Raw genomic sequence first — 17,731 nt, 5'->3', positions numbered from 1 at the left:
TTCTTTAGCCTGATGATTTTTGGTCATGATATTCGGCTACAATTAAATGTTTTGCAATCAGACTAAATATGAAAGATATCTTAGGTTCTAAGGTATCTACGAATCGGAATCGTTAAAATTCAAGCGATACCCAACCCAACTGAAAATGAGGAGTGTGTACGATCATGTCTGCTGTTCTCACCCCTATCTCTAGCAGAGAGCTGACGGGTTTGTGGTCACTGGTCTTCAGGGTCATGTGACTCTGGTAATGAAGCTGTTTAATGTCCTTCCCCCTCCACAGGATGCGGTCACACCACGCAGGAACTCGACACTTCTCACTGCATTTACACAAACAAACAAACAAACAAAGTGTTTTTAACACTGATAATAATCATAAATGTTTCTTGAGCAGCAAGTCAACATATTATACTGATTTCTGAAGGATCATGTGACACTGAAGACTGGAGTGCTGATGCTGAAAATTCAGCTTTGATCACAAGAATAAATAATGGGGCTAAATCACATCAAGAACATGAATATCACACAACTCCTGAACTCTAGGCGATGCTGTCTTCAAACGTTTTGGGTACCTTCAGGATATGCTGTTGATGAAATTTTGCTCAAAGCATTTAAAAATTATTGCAATTTATGACAAATTTCAAAACGGCAGACATGTGACTCTTAAGATCCGATCCATGACCAAACATTCTTACAAACATTTTTTGAAACATTCAGAAACACAGCCATTTTTCAGATCTCATGACCTGTAGGTGGCGCTGTGTCCAAATTTGGCACGCACTCTCAGATCATGGCGTTGATGAAGTGCTCCAAGTTTTGTTTCGATAGATAAAACTATTGCAGAGATTTAGCATATAATGTAATTCAGTGTCAATATTAAAGTAGCAGTGTGTAATTTTTAGCGGCATCTAGTGGTGAGTTTTGCGAATTGCAAACAGCAAATCACTCGCGGTCTATCCCTCAGTTTTCAAACTCGAATGAGAAGCTACGGTGGCCGACGTAAGACAAAAGATGTCGTCGTCTGAGTCTGAGTCAGCAGCAGAGAGTAGTAAGTCAAGCAATGAGGTTTCTTTAGCGCTGTTTGTTCGCTTTCGGCTACGGTAGACACATCACGTCACAATATGTCGACCTTCATAGAAGGGGATTCCCGCGCCTATGTAGATATAAATGTCTCATTCTAAGGTAATAAAAACATAACGGCTCATTGAGTAAGGTCTTTATACACCACTGAAAACATAGTTATGGATCTTATATTGCATTTCTGTCAATAGATCCTTAGAAATATCACACATTGCACCTTTAAGTTGATAATATTAAACACATCACTGTAACTTTTTTAACAAAAAGGAATATCAAAATTCTGTTCGGTCATGCGAGGCTTGGTCCAATGATCATCTGAGAGTTTTTTTTTCAGCACGAGGAGAGTAATCGGCTGTACTAAGAAATTTGTTTCAAGGACAAAAGGTTTAAAAGTTACGACAAAAAAAAAAAAGAATATTTGAACTGGTGGTGGCGCTATAGAGTTGGTCCTAGAAACCCCAAAGTTGGTCAGATTACTATTCAGGGCCACCTTTATAAGTGTGCCAAATTCCATCATTTTCTTATGTATGGTTTACAGGGCTGTCATTCACTATCAACTGGGAATAATAATAATAATAATACTAATATGTAAAAAAACAATTGCTTTGATGAACTAATCAGACCAGAAATAATACTGTTTTGTGAACACTTGCCATTTCCTACTTGTATAGCATTTCATCATGTTCTAAATTTATTTATTTATTTATTTGCTTTAGACTGTAGGGCAGCATAATAATGGAAAAAAACCCCTGACATTTCAAAATTTAGCTTTTCTGTGATATATATTGCAATATGCAAAAACTGCCACTGTTTCTGACCCATTTAAAATGACTATGAAGTAATAATAATTGTTAATTTATTGATCAAATAAATAATGTGGGGGAAAAAAATACAAATATTGTGTAATATATATGTAATAAATATAATAATATAATATATATAATATATATATATATATAAATATATATAAATATAATATATAATATATATAAATATAATAATATATATGTAATAAATATGTAATAAGGTACAACTTTAAAATTACAATACTCATATTTTATACATTTTGAAACAAACAAAATTAAATATTATTGTATTTTTAAGGAATATTGCTGAATTCTTTGTAAATCATTTATCTGTGCACGTTTACTGTGTTAAATGTATGTTCCAGGTAATCTTGAATCAGAATTGCAGCATCTCTTCTCTGATAACGAGAGTTTCACTCGGATATACGGCACAATAGGGGAGAAAAGACCAGCGCAACTTCCGTTTAATGCCGACTTTACCCATCAAGCTTTTATTTTGACAATTATTTCCAAATATTTTCCGTAATTTCCTGTCAATGTATTCTCTGCATTTTTCAAAGTGAAGCTCATGATACAGTGTTTTAGTGACTCAGATTGGCTTGGTTCACAGTAAATAAACCGAGCGTGTGTAAAACTGTGCCATGCTTAACCGTAAATTAATTTAATTAAACTTCATTTGAATATTGTGCAGCCCTAGTCCACTTGTAATGTTAGTAAATGTTTCTTGCAAAGAGATGTGATTTTAGCACATTGCTACGTGTTTGTTTATTGTATGTTGTGGAGAATATTACCGTAGCTGTTTTATTAAAAGTGTGACAATGTGTGATGGTGTTCTCTGACCTTGTATCCCACTGATCTGAGCCAGTGTCGTATTTGTATGTGGGTTGGAAATCAATCTCTCCCTCCGTGAATCCCACAAACACAACCTCCTCATCCATCTGCCGCTTCAGCTGAAACACACACACACACACACATACACACATTCATATACCCATATCACTCAACACTATTCAGAGAAACCGCAGCTGTGTCGAGTCTTACCTGGTCATGATTACACAGGGTCTCAAACTCCTTTTCAGCTATTAATTCCTTCACATGATCGACTTCAAGGTCACTTAATCGATAGTTCAGATCTCCCAGCCATAACACAATACTGGAAAAGAAGAGAACATTGACGATAAAAGACTTAAACAGGGAGAACCTGACAGTTAAATGGGTGGTCGATTATGATTCCACTTTTCTAACTGTAGTTAGTGTGTAATGTTGCTGTTTGAGCATAAACAACATCTGCAAAGTTACGATGCTCAAAGTTCAATGCAAAGGGAGATATTTTCTCTTACAGAAATCGCTATTTAAGGACTACTATAAACAGCTGGTAGGAACTACAATGAGCTTCTTCATTGGTTAGTGACATTATGAACCCTAACATTTACATAAACCCCGCCCCCAGGAACTCGATTTATAGATTATCATGACAGAATATGCTAATCAATGACTTGAAGATAGTTAACTCCATATCAGCTTCATAAATTCATCAACTAACCATGTAACTAATGTCTGTTGTATTCTACATGTTGTCACTTCTTGAGTCTCTCCATCTTTGTCGACTCCGGTTTTAAAAGGCTAAAAGTTTTGGAGAAATTTTCAGTGCGCTTGTGTGCGAGATAATAGAAGCTGCTAACACACACACACACACACACACACACACACACACACACACACACACACACACACACACACACACACACACACACATAAACACACACACACAAGCTGTTGAAGCTCCGCCCCCTGCCCCCTGCAGCAGCTCATTTGCATTTAAAGGGACACACAAAAACGGCATGTTTTTGCTCACCCTCAAAAAGTGACCATTTTAACATGCTACAGTGCTATAACATGCCAGCTATCGTCTTTAGTTCATACTTGTGTTTCATGATGGTGAGGGGGGGCAGTGTGGGATCCTCCTGCCGGAACTGAATCCTGCGGCAAATGTCCTTAAAGTCCTGATTGCGTCGCTCAAAGTCTTCGGTGTGTGCGGCGAGGTGGGAGTTCACCACACAGATGTCCGAGTTGTGAAACTGGAAGCGAATGGCTACTGCACCTTTATTACCCTAAAGGAGAAAGAAGGTTATTATTATGATGTTATAAGCTAATGCTTACATTATTTTTGCTTATAATTTAGGAGAACAGTTGGTTACATTTTATAGAGATGGTAATGTTATTAATTAAAAAATAAAACAGTCCCTAACCCTAACCTTAGCTGTTCATGTACATGTAACACCCTCACACACACGCTCCTCGTAACACACTCACCATCCGCTCCTCGTAACACACTCACCACGCGCTCCTCGTAACACACTCACCACGCGCTCCTCGTAACACACTCACCACGCGCTCCTCATAACAAACTCACCATGCGCTCCTCGTAACACACTCACCACGCGCTCCTCATAACAAACTCACCATGCGCTCCTCGTAACACACTCACTATGCACTCCTCGTAACACACTCACCATGCGCTCCTCGTAACACACTCACTATGCACTCCTCGTAACACACTCACCATGCGCTCCTCGTAACACACTCACTATGCACTCCTCGTAACACACTCACCACATGCTCCTCGTAACACACTCACTATGCACTCCTCGTAACACACTCACCACATGCTCCTCGTAACACACTCACTACGCGCTCCTCGAAACACACTCACCACGCGCTCCTCATAACACACTCACCATGCGCTCCTCGTAACACACTCACTATGCACTCCTCGTAACAAACTCACCATGCGCTCCTCGTAACACACTCACTATGCGCTCCTCGTAACACACTCACCACATGCTCCTCGTAACACACTCACTACGCGCTCCTCGAAACACACTCACCACGCGCTCCTCGTAACACACTCACCATGCGCTCCTCGTAACACACTCACTATGCGCACCTCGTAACAGACTCACAATGCGCTCCTCGTAACACACTCACTATGCGCTCCTCGTAACACACTCACCATGCGCTCCTCGTAACACACTCACTATGCACTCCTCGTAACACACTCACTATGCGCTCCTCGTAACACACTCACTATGCGCTCCTCGTAACACACTCACTATGCGCTCCTCGTTACACACTCACCACATGCTCCTCGTAACACACTCACCATGCGCTCCTCATAACACACTCCTCGTAACACACCCACCACATGCTCCTCATAACACACTCACTATGCGCTCCTCGTAACACACTCACTACGCGCTCCTCGTAACACACACACCACATGCTCCTCGTAACACACTCACCACATGCTCCTCGTAACACACTCACCATGCGCTCCACGTAACACACTCACCACGCGCTCCTCGTAACACACTCACCACATGCTCCTCGTAACACACTCACCACATGCTCTTCGTAACACATTCACCATGCGCTCCTTGTAACACACTCACCACGCGCTCCTCGTAACACACTCACCACGCGCTCCTCGTAACACACTCACCATGCGCTCCTCGTAACACACTCACTATGCGCACCTCGTAACAGACTCACAATGCGCTCCTCGTAACACACTCACTATGCGCTCCTCGTAACACACTCACCATGCGCTCCTCGTAACACACTCACCACATGCTCCTCGTAACACACTCACTATGCACTCCTCGTAACACACTCACTATGCGCTCCTCGTAACACACTCACTATGCGCTCCTCGTAACACACTCACTATGCGCTCCTCGTTACACACTCACCACATGCTCCTCGTAACACACTCACCATGCGCTCCTCATAACACACTCCTCGTAACACACCCACCACATGCTCCTCATAACACACTCACTATGCGCTCCTCGTAACACACTCACTACGCGCTCCTCGTAACACACACACCACATGCTCCTCGTAACACACTCACCACATGCTCCTCGTAACACACTCACCATGCGCTCCACGTAACACACTCACCACGCGCTCCTCGTAACACACTCACCACATGCTCCTCGTAACACACTCACCACATGCTCTTCGTAACACATTCACCATGCGCTCCTTGTAACACACTCACCACGCGCTCCTCGTAACACACTCACCACGCGCTCCTCGTAACACACTCACCACATGCTCCTCGTCACCACGCGCTCCTTGTAACACACTCACCATGCGCTCCACGTAACACACTCACTACGCGCTCCTTGTAACACACTCACCACATGCTCCTCGTAACACACTCACCACATGCTCTTCGTAACACATTCACCATGCGCTCCTTGTAACACACTCACCACGCGCTCCTCGTAACACATTCACTACGCGCTCCTCGTAACACACTCACCACATGCTCCTCGTAACACACTCACCACGCGCTCCTCGTAACACACTCACCACGCGCTCCTCGTAACACACTCACTATGCGTTCCTCGTAACACACTCACTATGCGCTCCTCGTAACACACTCACCACGCGCTCCTCGTAACACACTCACCACATGCTCCTCGTAACACACTCACTATGCGTTCCTCGTAACACACTCACCATGCGCTCCTCGTAACACACTCACCACATGCTCCTCGTAACACACTCACCATGCGCTCCTCGTAACACACTCACTACGCGCTCCTCGTAACACACTCACCACATACTCCTCGTAACACACTCACCACATGCTCCTCCTAACACACTCACCATGCGCTCCTCGTAACACACTCACCATGCGCGCCTCGTAACACACTCACCACGCGCTCCTCGTAACACACTCACCACATGCTCCTCGTAACACACTCACCACATGCTCCTCGTAACACACTCACCACATGCTCCTCGTAACACACTCACTAAGCGTTCCTCGTAACACACTCACCATGCGCTCCTCGTAACACACTCACCATGCGCTCCTCGTAACACACTCACCACGCGCTCCTCGTAACACACTCACCATGCGCTCCTCGTAACACACTCACCATGCGCTCCTCGTAACACACTCACCATGCGCTCCTCGAAACACACTCACTACACTCACCTAAATGGTGATGATTTTATTAAAGATTTCTTTCTAATAAGATCAAAAATCAAAGGCCAGGTACTGATGAAATTCAGAACAATTACGACACTGAAAACACTCAGTTTATGCTACCTCCATGCTCCTCAGTCTGTCATGAATATGACTCTATTCTATTACACATCTACAAGAAATTATTACTCATCTTAGGCCTACAACTTATTCATTAGACGTTAATCCATCTCGTAGTTTAATACAACTTTTTGACACATTAGGACCAAGCTTACTTACCATTGTTAATAAATCACTTAGTTTAGGGATCTTTTCAGCTGATCTAAAAAATGCCTTAGTACTTCCATCAGTCAAGAAACTAGATCTTGATCCTGCTGTTTTGAATAATTATAGGTCTATCTCTAATTTGCCTTTTATCTCAAAAATTCTAGAAAAAGTTGTGTCAAATCAACTATATTCTTATTTAAATTCACATTCTATATATGAGAAGTTTCAATCCGGTTTTCGAGCACTCCACAGTACTGAATCAGCACTACTGAATGTTTTTAATGACATCTATCTGACAACAGATGCTGGAGATTCTAGAATTTTAATGCTCTTAGATCTTAGCTCTGCTTTTGATATGGTGGACCATAATATTCTTTTGTCTAGACTCGAATATGATGTGGGGCTGAAAGGAACAGTATTAAATTGGTTTAGATCATATTTGACAGTTTCTCTGTTCGTTTTGGCTCCTCTATGTCCTCTGTTGCTCACCTTCGATGGGGGGTCCCTCAGGGTTCAATTCTGGCCCCTACGCTCTTTTCCCTCTATATGCTCCCTTTGGGATCCATATTTTAAAAATATGATCTTTTGTTTCAGATTCAGATTTATGTTCCTATTAAACGGGCAGGAAAAAATTCACTCGAGCACCTTATGGCGTGTCTAGACGAAATAAAGAAGTGGATGTCTGCAAACTTCCTACTCTTTGTACTCTTTGGTCCTTCAAAAAGTAGTTTTAATCACCTCCCTGAAACATATACACTTTCTTTGCCAGTAAATACCTGTGTGAAAAATCTTGGTGTTTCATTAGATAGCTCCTTGAAACTGGATAAGCAAGTATATTCTGTTGTCAGATCATGTTTTTTCCATTTACATATGCTGACTAAAGTTAAGCCTTTTCTTTGTCCTCAAGCTTTTGAAAGGGTGATACATGCTTTTTTTAAATATCGACTGGACTATTGTAATTCTTTATATTATGGAATAAATTCAACTACTCTAATGCGTCTTCAAATTCCAAAATGCAGCAGCGAGACTTTTAAAAGGCATTCGCAAACGGGAACATATTACCCCGATTCTAGCATCTCTCCACTGGTTGCGGTTCGTTTTAGGGTTGATTTTAAAATTCTTTTATTTGTCTATAAGTGTCTAAATAACCTTGCTCCCCTCTATCTATCTGAGCTCTTAGAGCAATACAATCCTTCCAGAGTTCTTAGGTCAGGCACACAGAAACTTTTATTTATACCACGGTACAGGTTAAAACACAGAGGTCAACGTGCCTTTGCCATTGCAGGCCCAGCATTATGGAATAGCTTGACTATTCATGTTCGTTCTGCACCTGACTTGTCATTTTTCAAGTCACGCTTGAAAACACACTTTTATTCAATTGCTTTTAATAACGTGTAATTTGCTTTTAAATTTCTCTTTCTCTGTCTGTTGTGTTATATTATATTGCCTTGTAAAGCACATTGGACAGCTTGTCTGTATAAATGGTGCTATATAAATAAATTTTGACTTGACTTGACCAAGCGCTCCTCGTAACACTCACCACGCGCTCCTCGTAACACACTCACCATCCGCTCCTCGTAACACACTCACCATCCGCTCCTCGTAACACACTCACCATCCGCTCCTCGTAACACAGGCACTCCTCGTTACACACTCACCATCCGCTCCTTGTAACACACTCACCACGCGCTCCTCGTAACACACTCACCATGCGCTCCTCGTAACACACTCATCACGCCCTTCTCGTAACACTCACCACGCGCTCCTCGTAACACACGCACTCCTCGTAACACACTCACCATCCGCTCCTCGTAACACAGGCACTCCTCGTTACACACTCACCATCCGCTCCTTGTAACACACTCACCAAGCGCTCCTCGTAACACACTCATCACGCCCTTCTCGTAACACTCACCACGCGCTCCTCGTAACACACGCACTCCTCGTAACACACTCACCATCCGCTCTTCGTAACACACTCACCATCCGCTCCTCGTAACACACGCACTCCTCGTTACACACTCACCATCCGCTCCTTGTATCACACTCACCACGCGCTCCTCGTAACACACTCACCATGTGCTCCTCGTAACACACGCACTCCTCGTTACACACTTACCATCCGCTCCTTGTAACACACTCACCAAGCGCTCCTCGTAACACTCACCATCCGCTCCTCGTAACACACGCACTCCTCGTAACACACTCACCATCCGCTCTTCGTAACACACTCACCATCCGCTCCTTGTAACACACTCATCACGCCCTTCTCGTAACACTCACCATCCGCTCCTCGTAACACACGCACTCCTCGTAACACACTCACCATCCGCTCTTCGTAACACACTCACCATCCGCTCTTCGTAACACACTCAACATCCGCTCCTCGTAACACTCAGCACTCCTCGTAACACACTGACCATCCGCTCCTCGTAACACTCACACACGCGCTCCTCGTAACACACTCACTATGCGCTCCTCGTAACACACTAACTATGCGCTCCTCGTAACACACTCACTATGCGCTCCTCGTAACACACTCACGATGCGCTCCTCGTAACACACTCACTATGCGCTCCTCGTAACACACTCACCATCCGCTCCTCGTAACACACTCACTATAAACGCCTCGTAACGCACTCACTATAAGCTCCTCGTAACACACTCACCATCCGCTCCTCGTAACACATGCACTCCTCGTAACACACTCACTATGCGCTCCTTGTAACACACTCACCATCCGCTCCTCGTAACACACTCACCATCCGCTCCTCGTAACACACTCACCATGCGCTCCTCGTAACACACTCACTATGCGCTCCTCGTAACCCACTCACCATCCGCTCCTCGTAACACACTCACCATCCGCTCCTCGTAACACACTCACCATCCGCTCCTCGTAACACACTCACCATCCGCTCCTCGTAACACACTCACATCCGCTCTTCGTAACACACTCACTATCCGCTCTTTGTAACACACGCACTCCTCGTAACACTCACCATCCGCTCTTCGTAACACACGCACTCCTCGAAACACTCACCATGCGCTCCTCGTAACACACTCACTATGCGCTCCTCGTAACACACTCACCATCCGCTCCTCGTAACACACTCACCATGAACTCCTCGTAACACACTCACCATCCGCTCCTCGTAACACACTCACCATCCACTCCTTGTAACATGCACCATCCGCTCCTTGTAACACATGCACTCCTCGTAACACACTCACCATCCGCTCCTCGTAACACACTCACCATCCGCTCCTCGTAACACACTCACCATGCACTCCTCGTAACACACTCACTATGCGCTCCTCATAACACACTCACCATCCGCTCCTCGTAACACACTCACCATGCACTCCTCGTAACAAACTCACTACGCGCTCCTCGTAACACTCACACACGCGCTCCTTGTAACAAACTCACTATGCGCTCCTCGTAACACACTCACCATGCGCTCCTCGTAACACACTCACTATCCGCTTTTCGTAACACACGCACTCCTCGTAACACTCACCATCCGCTCTTCGTAACACACGCACTCCTCGAAACACTCACCATGCGTTCCTCGTAACACTCACACATGCGCTCCTTGTAACAAATTCACTATGCGCTCCTTGTAACACTCTCACCATGCGCTCCTCGTAACACACTCACCATCCGCTCTTCGTAACACACTCACTCCTCGTAACACACTCACCATCCGCTCCTCGTAACAAACTCACCATCCGCTCCTCGTAACACACTCACCATCTGCTCTTCGTAACACACTCACCATCCGCTCTTAGTAACACACGCACTCCTCATAACACACTCACACACTTGCTCCTCGTAACACACTCACTATGCGCTCCTCGTAACACACTCACCATCCGCTCTTCGTAACACACTCACCATCCGCTCTTCGTAACACACGCACTCCTCATAACACACACACGCGCTCCTCGTAACACACTCACTATGCACTCCTCTAAACACACTCACTATGCGCTCCTCGTAACACACTCACCATGCGCCCCATGACGCCTGTGCCGACGGTCTCGGCCTCCATCTCAGAGATGTGCGCCGCATGCTCCGCCTTCACATAGAACAACAGCATGATTCCCACCAAACGCACCACCTTCACCTAAAAAACACACACCAATACTATTACAAGGACAATAAAGGGATGCAACATTTAACCCTCTTGTGCTCTTCGTCATTTTTTAGTATTGTTTACTTCATCGGAATGGTACGAAACTTAGTAAAGGCTTTGGTACTTGCTATGAACACATAAACAAAAACCATGGACATGATTCGAAAAGGTTAAACGGTCCTGAAAAAAATAGTCACACTTGTTCTAATCGTGGTCAAAAGTTAAAATAAATGGGAGACTAATTTCATCTAGTGGAAGTGTTTGGTACTGCAGCCAAACATTTTTTTTTTAGATATCAACCTCAAATTTGGAACACAATTAGTTAAGATTTGTGGCTTTGATTTTCTTGCAGTTTTAGAGTAAAAAGTGTTTTTGAAAATATATATTTCCTATAAAAATTGAAAATAGTATTTTTGTGCATTTTTCATAACAACAACAAAGTTGTTAAGTTAAATATTCGCACAAACACATATTTATCAAGGTCAACACTAAGAGTGAGAGCCCATTTTAAGTGGCAAATGTTAGGTTTCTACTACCTAACCCACATGTTTCACATGATAAGCCATGTCTGAGGTTGATTTTTTTTTTCTGTGACTCTAACTGACTAATTATAGTTTGGTCGACTAAGCCTCTTCTCGTTTAGTTGACTATTAGGGTGTTATAATCCTAATAACCCAGTGTTTTTGTGTTCAATCTGAACATTAGCTCATGGGTGCGAGGGCAGAGGAGGTCCTTACTAAAGCATACTTGGCATCTGGATGGAGGCTCTTGTAGACGGCTAACATCCATTCGGGCTCTTTAGGAGTATCATTGAAGAGAAACGCCTCCTTACTGAGATCCAGCTCCTGGAAACTACAGCAGGGAATCACACTCAAGTCGTCATCACTGTGTACGTTATCATAAATGTGACCCTGGACCACAAAACCAGTCACATGGGTGCAATTTTTTAAAAACTGAGATGTACAGTGCCTAGCATAAGTGACCACACCCATGCTAAAGTTGACTAAAAAGAGGAATAAAAAAATCATCTTTTGGAAATTGATCTTAATGCCTTAATTTAAAAAATGAGGAAAAATCCAACCTTTAAAGACACCAATTTTCTTTGTGAATGAATAATGTATCGCAAATAAATAAATGTCCTTCATTAAAATACAGGGTGCAAAAGTCAGGACACCCCTGTGTTAAATTCGCATAGAGACAGCAGATTTTTATTTTTAAAGGCCAGTTATTTCAAGGATCCAGGAAAATATGCATCCTGATAAAGTTCCCTTGGCCTTTGGAATTAAAATATCCCACACCATCACACACCCTTCACCATACCTAGAGATTGGCATGGGGTACTTTCCATAAGATCATCTCTCAATGCAAATCAAACCAGCTATTAGCCTACATGAAACTACACCATGCCAATCTCTAGGTATGGTGAATAAATTAATAAATAAGCTTTCCATTTATGTATTGTTTGTTAGGATAGGATCTGGAATCTGAGGGTGCAAAAAATTCGAAACATTGATAAAATCGCCTTTAAAGTCGTCCATTTACATTCACGATTGTGCTGCATTCACTCACAAAAATAGATGTTTTATATATTTACGGTAGGAAATGTACAAAATATCTTCATGGAACATGATCTTTAATTAATATCCTAATGATTTTTGGCATAAAAGAAAAATCGATAATTTTGACCCATACAATGTATTGTTGGCTATTGCCACAAACATACCCGTGTGACTTGTGACTGGTTTTGTGATGCAGGGTCATAAATATACTAATGCCGATTCTCACCCCACAAGGTAGAAGTCAGGAGGGGTGGCGGTGGACGCCAGCCATGGACTGAGACTTTCCTTCGGATTCTGGCCGTTCACATTGTACGTTCCCAAGAAAAAGCTGTTGGTACACAATGAGAACAGAGCCGGTGATTCAAAAGATCCCACAACACGAGCCAAAGAGAGAAGCTGCCGGTTTTAATTAAGAAACATCTCACGCATACTGAAACCCCACGATGAGCCTGAGAGAACGACTGCTGGGGTCAGAATAAAACTGCCATAGTAAAGCCATTCTGACTCTGGACTTAATGCTTTCTGTCCTAAACAAGAGCTCTGAGAGCCTATACTTATGATTTATGAATACTCTTCATGTATTTGCAGCTGTAGGACAGGGTTTCGCTCAACAGGGGGCAACGTTGCATTTCTAAGGGAAAACAAAGTACACTAAATAGAAAAAGGTACGAGTAACAAACAAAACTGTTTAATTTAAAATCCTGGTTATAGTTATTGTTTCAAAGTGTTATTTATATTTAATAGGTTTCAGGCATGATTATTGAGTTTGTTTTCTAAATAAAGGCGACCAAAGGTACAGTGAAACTACCAGTGTATATTCATAAATATTCATGAATTTTCCAGTCTTTTCTGATTACTTTTTACATAATAATTTGTGATTTTTTGTAAGTGTTATTATTATTATTGTACATAATAATAAATGACTTTCCTCACAAAAAGGTATTTCTAGTCAATAAAATATTTGTAACATTTATGCATTCAGTGTCACTGTTTCTGAACTCCCTGAAACGCCTCCATTGTGTCTTGAGTTTCTTCCGGGAACGAACACGTCACAATATTCCTCATTATAATAATAAATGCGCAGAATAAAGGGGCGGGGCCTGGTTGAGTTAGTTAGTAGTGTGTTAAACTGGCGGTTATGGTAAGGGGCGGGACATTTCCAAAACACACTTGAAGCGCTCGACCAATCACAACACACTGATCCAGGCGACCAATCAGAGCACAGTGTGCTTTTCAGAAGGAGGGGCTTCATAGAGGCAGGAAGTAAACAGAGCGTTACTGACAGACTGGGAAGAGCGGAGCCGCAACAATGGAGAATATGAGGAAAATAATCAACATTCAAGCAGGAAAACCTGTTCTAGTAGAGCCTGAAAACATCATCAAGACTCATAAAACGCATAATTGGTCCTTTTTCACCTCAAGCATGAGAACTGGTACTGATCCACACCTGTAGTTCTGGATGTATGTGTAGGCGTCCTCGTTCTTCAGGAGCTCACACTTGATGAGGTTATCCCGCAGGCCGAACTGGGGCATCCCGAGCATCTGGTCTTTATTTGACAAGATGTGCAGGGAGTTTCGGATCAGGTCATCTCTCACCTCGCCCTTCCCTCTCTCCTGACTGAAACAAAACATGATTTATGATAGAAATATTCGACTTTTATTCAATAAGGATGCTTTAAAATGATCAGTAAAGACATTTATAATGTTACACAAGTTTCTATTTTAAATAAATGCTGTTCTTTTGAATTTTCGGTTCATCAAAGAATCCTGAAAAATTAAAACATGAAGCTGCACGCTTGTTTTTAATGCTGATAATAATCATAAATGTTTCTTGAGTATCAAATCATCATAATGATTTCTGAAGGATCATGTGACACTGAAGACTGGAGTAATGATGCTGAAAATTCAGCTTTGATCACAGGAATAAATTACACTTTACTATATATTCACATAGAAAACAGCTGTTTTACGTTCTAATAATATTATACTGTTTTTACTGTATTTTGCTCACGTAAATGTAGCTGTGGACAAAAACATCAGAGTAAGGTAGTGTAAATATGATGAAACAACAAATTATATCTTACATCAGGACTCTTACAGTAAATAAACAGTATTAAAGTATTGTTTTAAGGTTAAAACATGACATCACACTCTCAACTAACAACCTTGAAAATCAAACCATAACGGTCTTGTAGAGCTATTAGAAATGAGGCAAACCGGGGATTGAACATTTAAATACTCATTAATGAGAATGAAAGCAAACTTTTTTCTTCCTTCCTGAAGGTTTTTTTTTTTTAAATCCCTTATTTCTCTTCTACAGTGTATGCTGTTGTTTTAGGTGACTGAAGATTAGTCTGCAAATTACTGTCATAAACACAAAGCATTAAATAAAAAACATGTTTTGGAAATATGCCTAGCAGAGACTTCCTCAAAATCAAATGGACGGCCGCATTAAAAAACAACGAGATGTTGAATAAGCCCAGCTTTAAATCAAGAACAGCCAGGAAAAGTTATGCTATAACTATATATACTATGTTTAAGCTGTTATAACTGCAGATTTATGAAATACTGTAAACGCTGACAGTGAAACGTACCTCTCACACACACCGCGCTCGTCCTCTTTCTTCAGTCCGACGCCGTCGGCTTTTCCTGCAAACGAGAAGATCATCTCAGATTGGCCCACAGCATTACATAAACACACGTCCTTCATTAATACAGACTGGCTCAAATCTGACGAGTTTTTCTGAAACCGTGACCCACAGTATACGAGTCTACAGCTCCAGGGTTCGTACAGAAACTGTCAAACGAAATTTTAATAAAATGATAAAATACATTTTTTGGTTTTCAAGGACTACAATCAGAGATTTCACTTATTAATATGATGGTCTGTTGGACCCCAAATGACTTTTGCTCAAATTAAAAAAAATGTTCTCTTTGTCCAAATGGTTTGAAACTTTCTACGGCTCTCAATACTTTCTAGATCTACAACAACAACAAAAAATTTTATGATATCTGTTTTTATGTTGGCGTGACAAAAATAGTCACACTCGTGGTCTTCGGGGTCTATTGGACCCCGCAATCAAAATAGACAAAATAACATCATCAAAATCAGAAACAACGTAGAACACATAGACAGAAATGACAGAAATAAAGTGGCACACTTCCAACAATGCAAAAAACATCCAAAATCCAAAATTATCATGCTCACCACAGGCGCACACACACACACAAACACACACATAAAGAGGAATACATTTATACAGGAATACATACAGACTATAAAAACTGTTCTCTTATCATTTGTAAAATAAAATAATCTAAAATGCAGAACCACCAGAAAAATAAATCGGTAACACTTAGACGCATTGAAAAGGTGCGCGCGCACACACACACACACACACACACACACACACACACACACACAAACACAAACACAAACACAAACACAAACACAAACACACACACACACACACACACACACACACACACACACACACACACACACACACACACACACACAGAAATACATTTGTAAGGCTATAAAAAGTCTTATAATTTGTCAAATAAAATCATACAAAATGAAGAACCACCTCAAAAATAAATTGGTGACACTGTACACATAAAAATAAAAATAAAATGTACACACACACAAACACCCTGTGTTTGCTCCAACCCTGTCTGCAGGTTTGGCACTTCACTGTTGTTGTTGTTTTTGTGTGTGCTGTGTTTTTTCAGTACAAAAAATGCAAAATTTTGACAAAAATTATTTAATTTTTGTTATAATTGTGATTTTATAATATTTAGATATGAATCCAACTGAATCCAACTTTAGAAACTATATCTTTCAGTAATTCAAATAGCAAATTGCATATAATGGAGCTCTATAGCCATCTAGTGGTTAAAGTGATTTATTACAAATTTTAACCTGTATTTTCCAAAAAATGGGCAAAAATCTTACATTAAACCTTGTAAAATTATCCAGGGTATCCCCAGGAATGAAAGTTAGAAATCTGGGTCTTTTATAAAGTTCATTTAACATAAAATGCTGTTTTTTTGTAATAATCCTATTTAATTAAATATTTATTTATTTATTTATAGAAATTTTTTAAAAATCATAAATTCTACAAAAACTGCACAAATGTTGAGTAAAAACATTAATGAACTGAGTAAAATTATATTTGTTAAAAAAATATATTGTTCGGTCACAAAATTAAATGTTGTTGTCTGGGGTCCAATAGACCCCGAAGACCACGAGTGTGACTTTTTTTTGAAGACCATCAGAGAGTTAAAGCAACACCAAGTGACTTTTCCTCTGCGGTCGCCCTACAGGTTGGAAGCGGAATTGTCCATTACCGCTGTCGTAAATAATTTAGCCTAGCGCAGCCGACTGTCGCACGCGCGCGCACACGCTCGCAGTTTATCCAGCACCCGCTTTGGAATCAACAATGGCCACAGACAAGGAAGAGTATGATGCATGATTTAATGAAAGTATGATGTATTGCGACATCACCAACGAAACACTGTAGCAATTGTAACGCTTGCCGTAAAGCAAGTCAAATTAGTAGTTTTCTTATGTCTCATTAGAACTACAGAAACGCAAACCGATCTGGCAATCTCACATAGCGTGGATATATCAGATAAAGACCGCAAAGCTGTGGCATAAGTGCATTTCACCATGTCACGACTTCATGAACCGCTGAAAACATTATTTTAAGGTAAAAAATCTTACTTAGTGTTGCTTTAACACAATATCTTTATTATCTTTCAAATTCTAAAAAAGCTGTATTATATACTCAGATATCACGCTCATAGCCGTCTGAAATGGCCCTATATCAATATCAGACGGGTGAGAAAAGATTGTTTTATCAATTA

General features: G+C 41.4%; 1 protein-coding gene across 4 annotated transcripts in view; it reads right to left on the bottom strand.

Annotated features, from left to right (window-relative positions):
* The window catches only part of inpp5b (inositol polyphosphate-5-phosphatase B), a 58,963-nt gene that overhangs the window by 30,076 nt on the left and 11,156 nt on the right, over nucleotides 1–17,731 (bottom strand). For all 4 annotated transcript variants that reach the window (XR_013192052.1, XM_077197464.1, XM_077197465.1 and 1 more), the window contains 9 exons: nucleotides 15,454–15,508; nucleotides 14,307–14,477; nucleotides 13,086–13,187; nucleotides 12,038–12,152; nucleotides 11,175–11,291; nucleotides 3,807–3,994; nucleotides 2,925–3,036; nucleotides 2,724–2,833; nucleotides 182–317 (listed from right to left, as the gene is read on the bottom strand). Coding sequence is in view for 3 of the 4 variants with exons in the window: in XM_077197464.1 (XP_077053579.1) it covers nucleotides 182–317; nucleotides 2,724–2,833; nucleotides 2,925–3,036; nucleotides 3,807–3,994; nucleotides 11,175–11,291; nucleotides 12,038–12,152; nucleotides 13,086–13,187; nucleotides 14,307–14,477; nucleotides 15,454–15,508 (1,106 nt within the window). In the remaining variant the exon portion in view is untranslated. The remainder of the gene's footprint in view (nucleotides 1–181; nucleotides 318–2,723; nucleotides 2,834–2,924; nucleotides 3,037–3,806; nucleotides 3,995–11,174; nucleotides 11,292–12,037; nucleotides 12,153–13,085; nucleotides 13,188–14,306; nucleotides 14,478–15,453; nucleotides 15,509–17,731) is intronic.

This window comes from Siphateles boraxobius, unplaced genomic scaffold, assembly GCF_051911475.1.
Source record: "Siphateles boraxobius isolate OS27281-9 unplaced genomic scaffold, OSU_SipBor_1 110, whole genome shotgun sequence".
Classification (NCBI taxonomy): Eukaryota; Metazoa; Chordata; class Actinopteri; order Cypriniformes; family Leuciscidae; genus Siphateles; species Siphateles boraxobius.
Note: the sequence above shows the minus strand (reverse complement) of the source record. Positions and strands in the feature narration are given on the sequence as shown.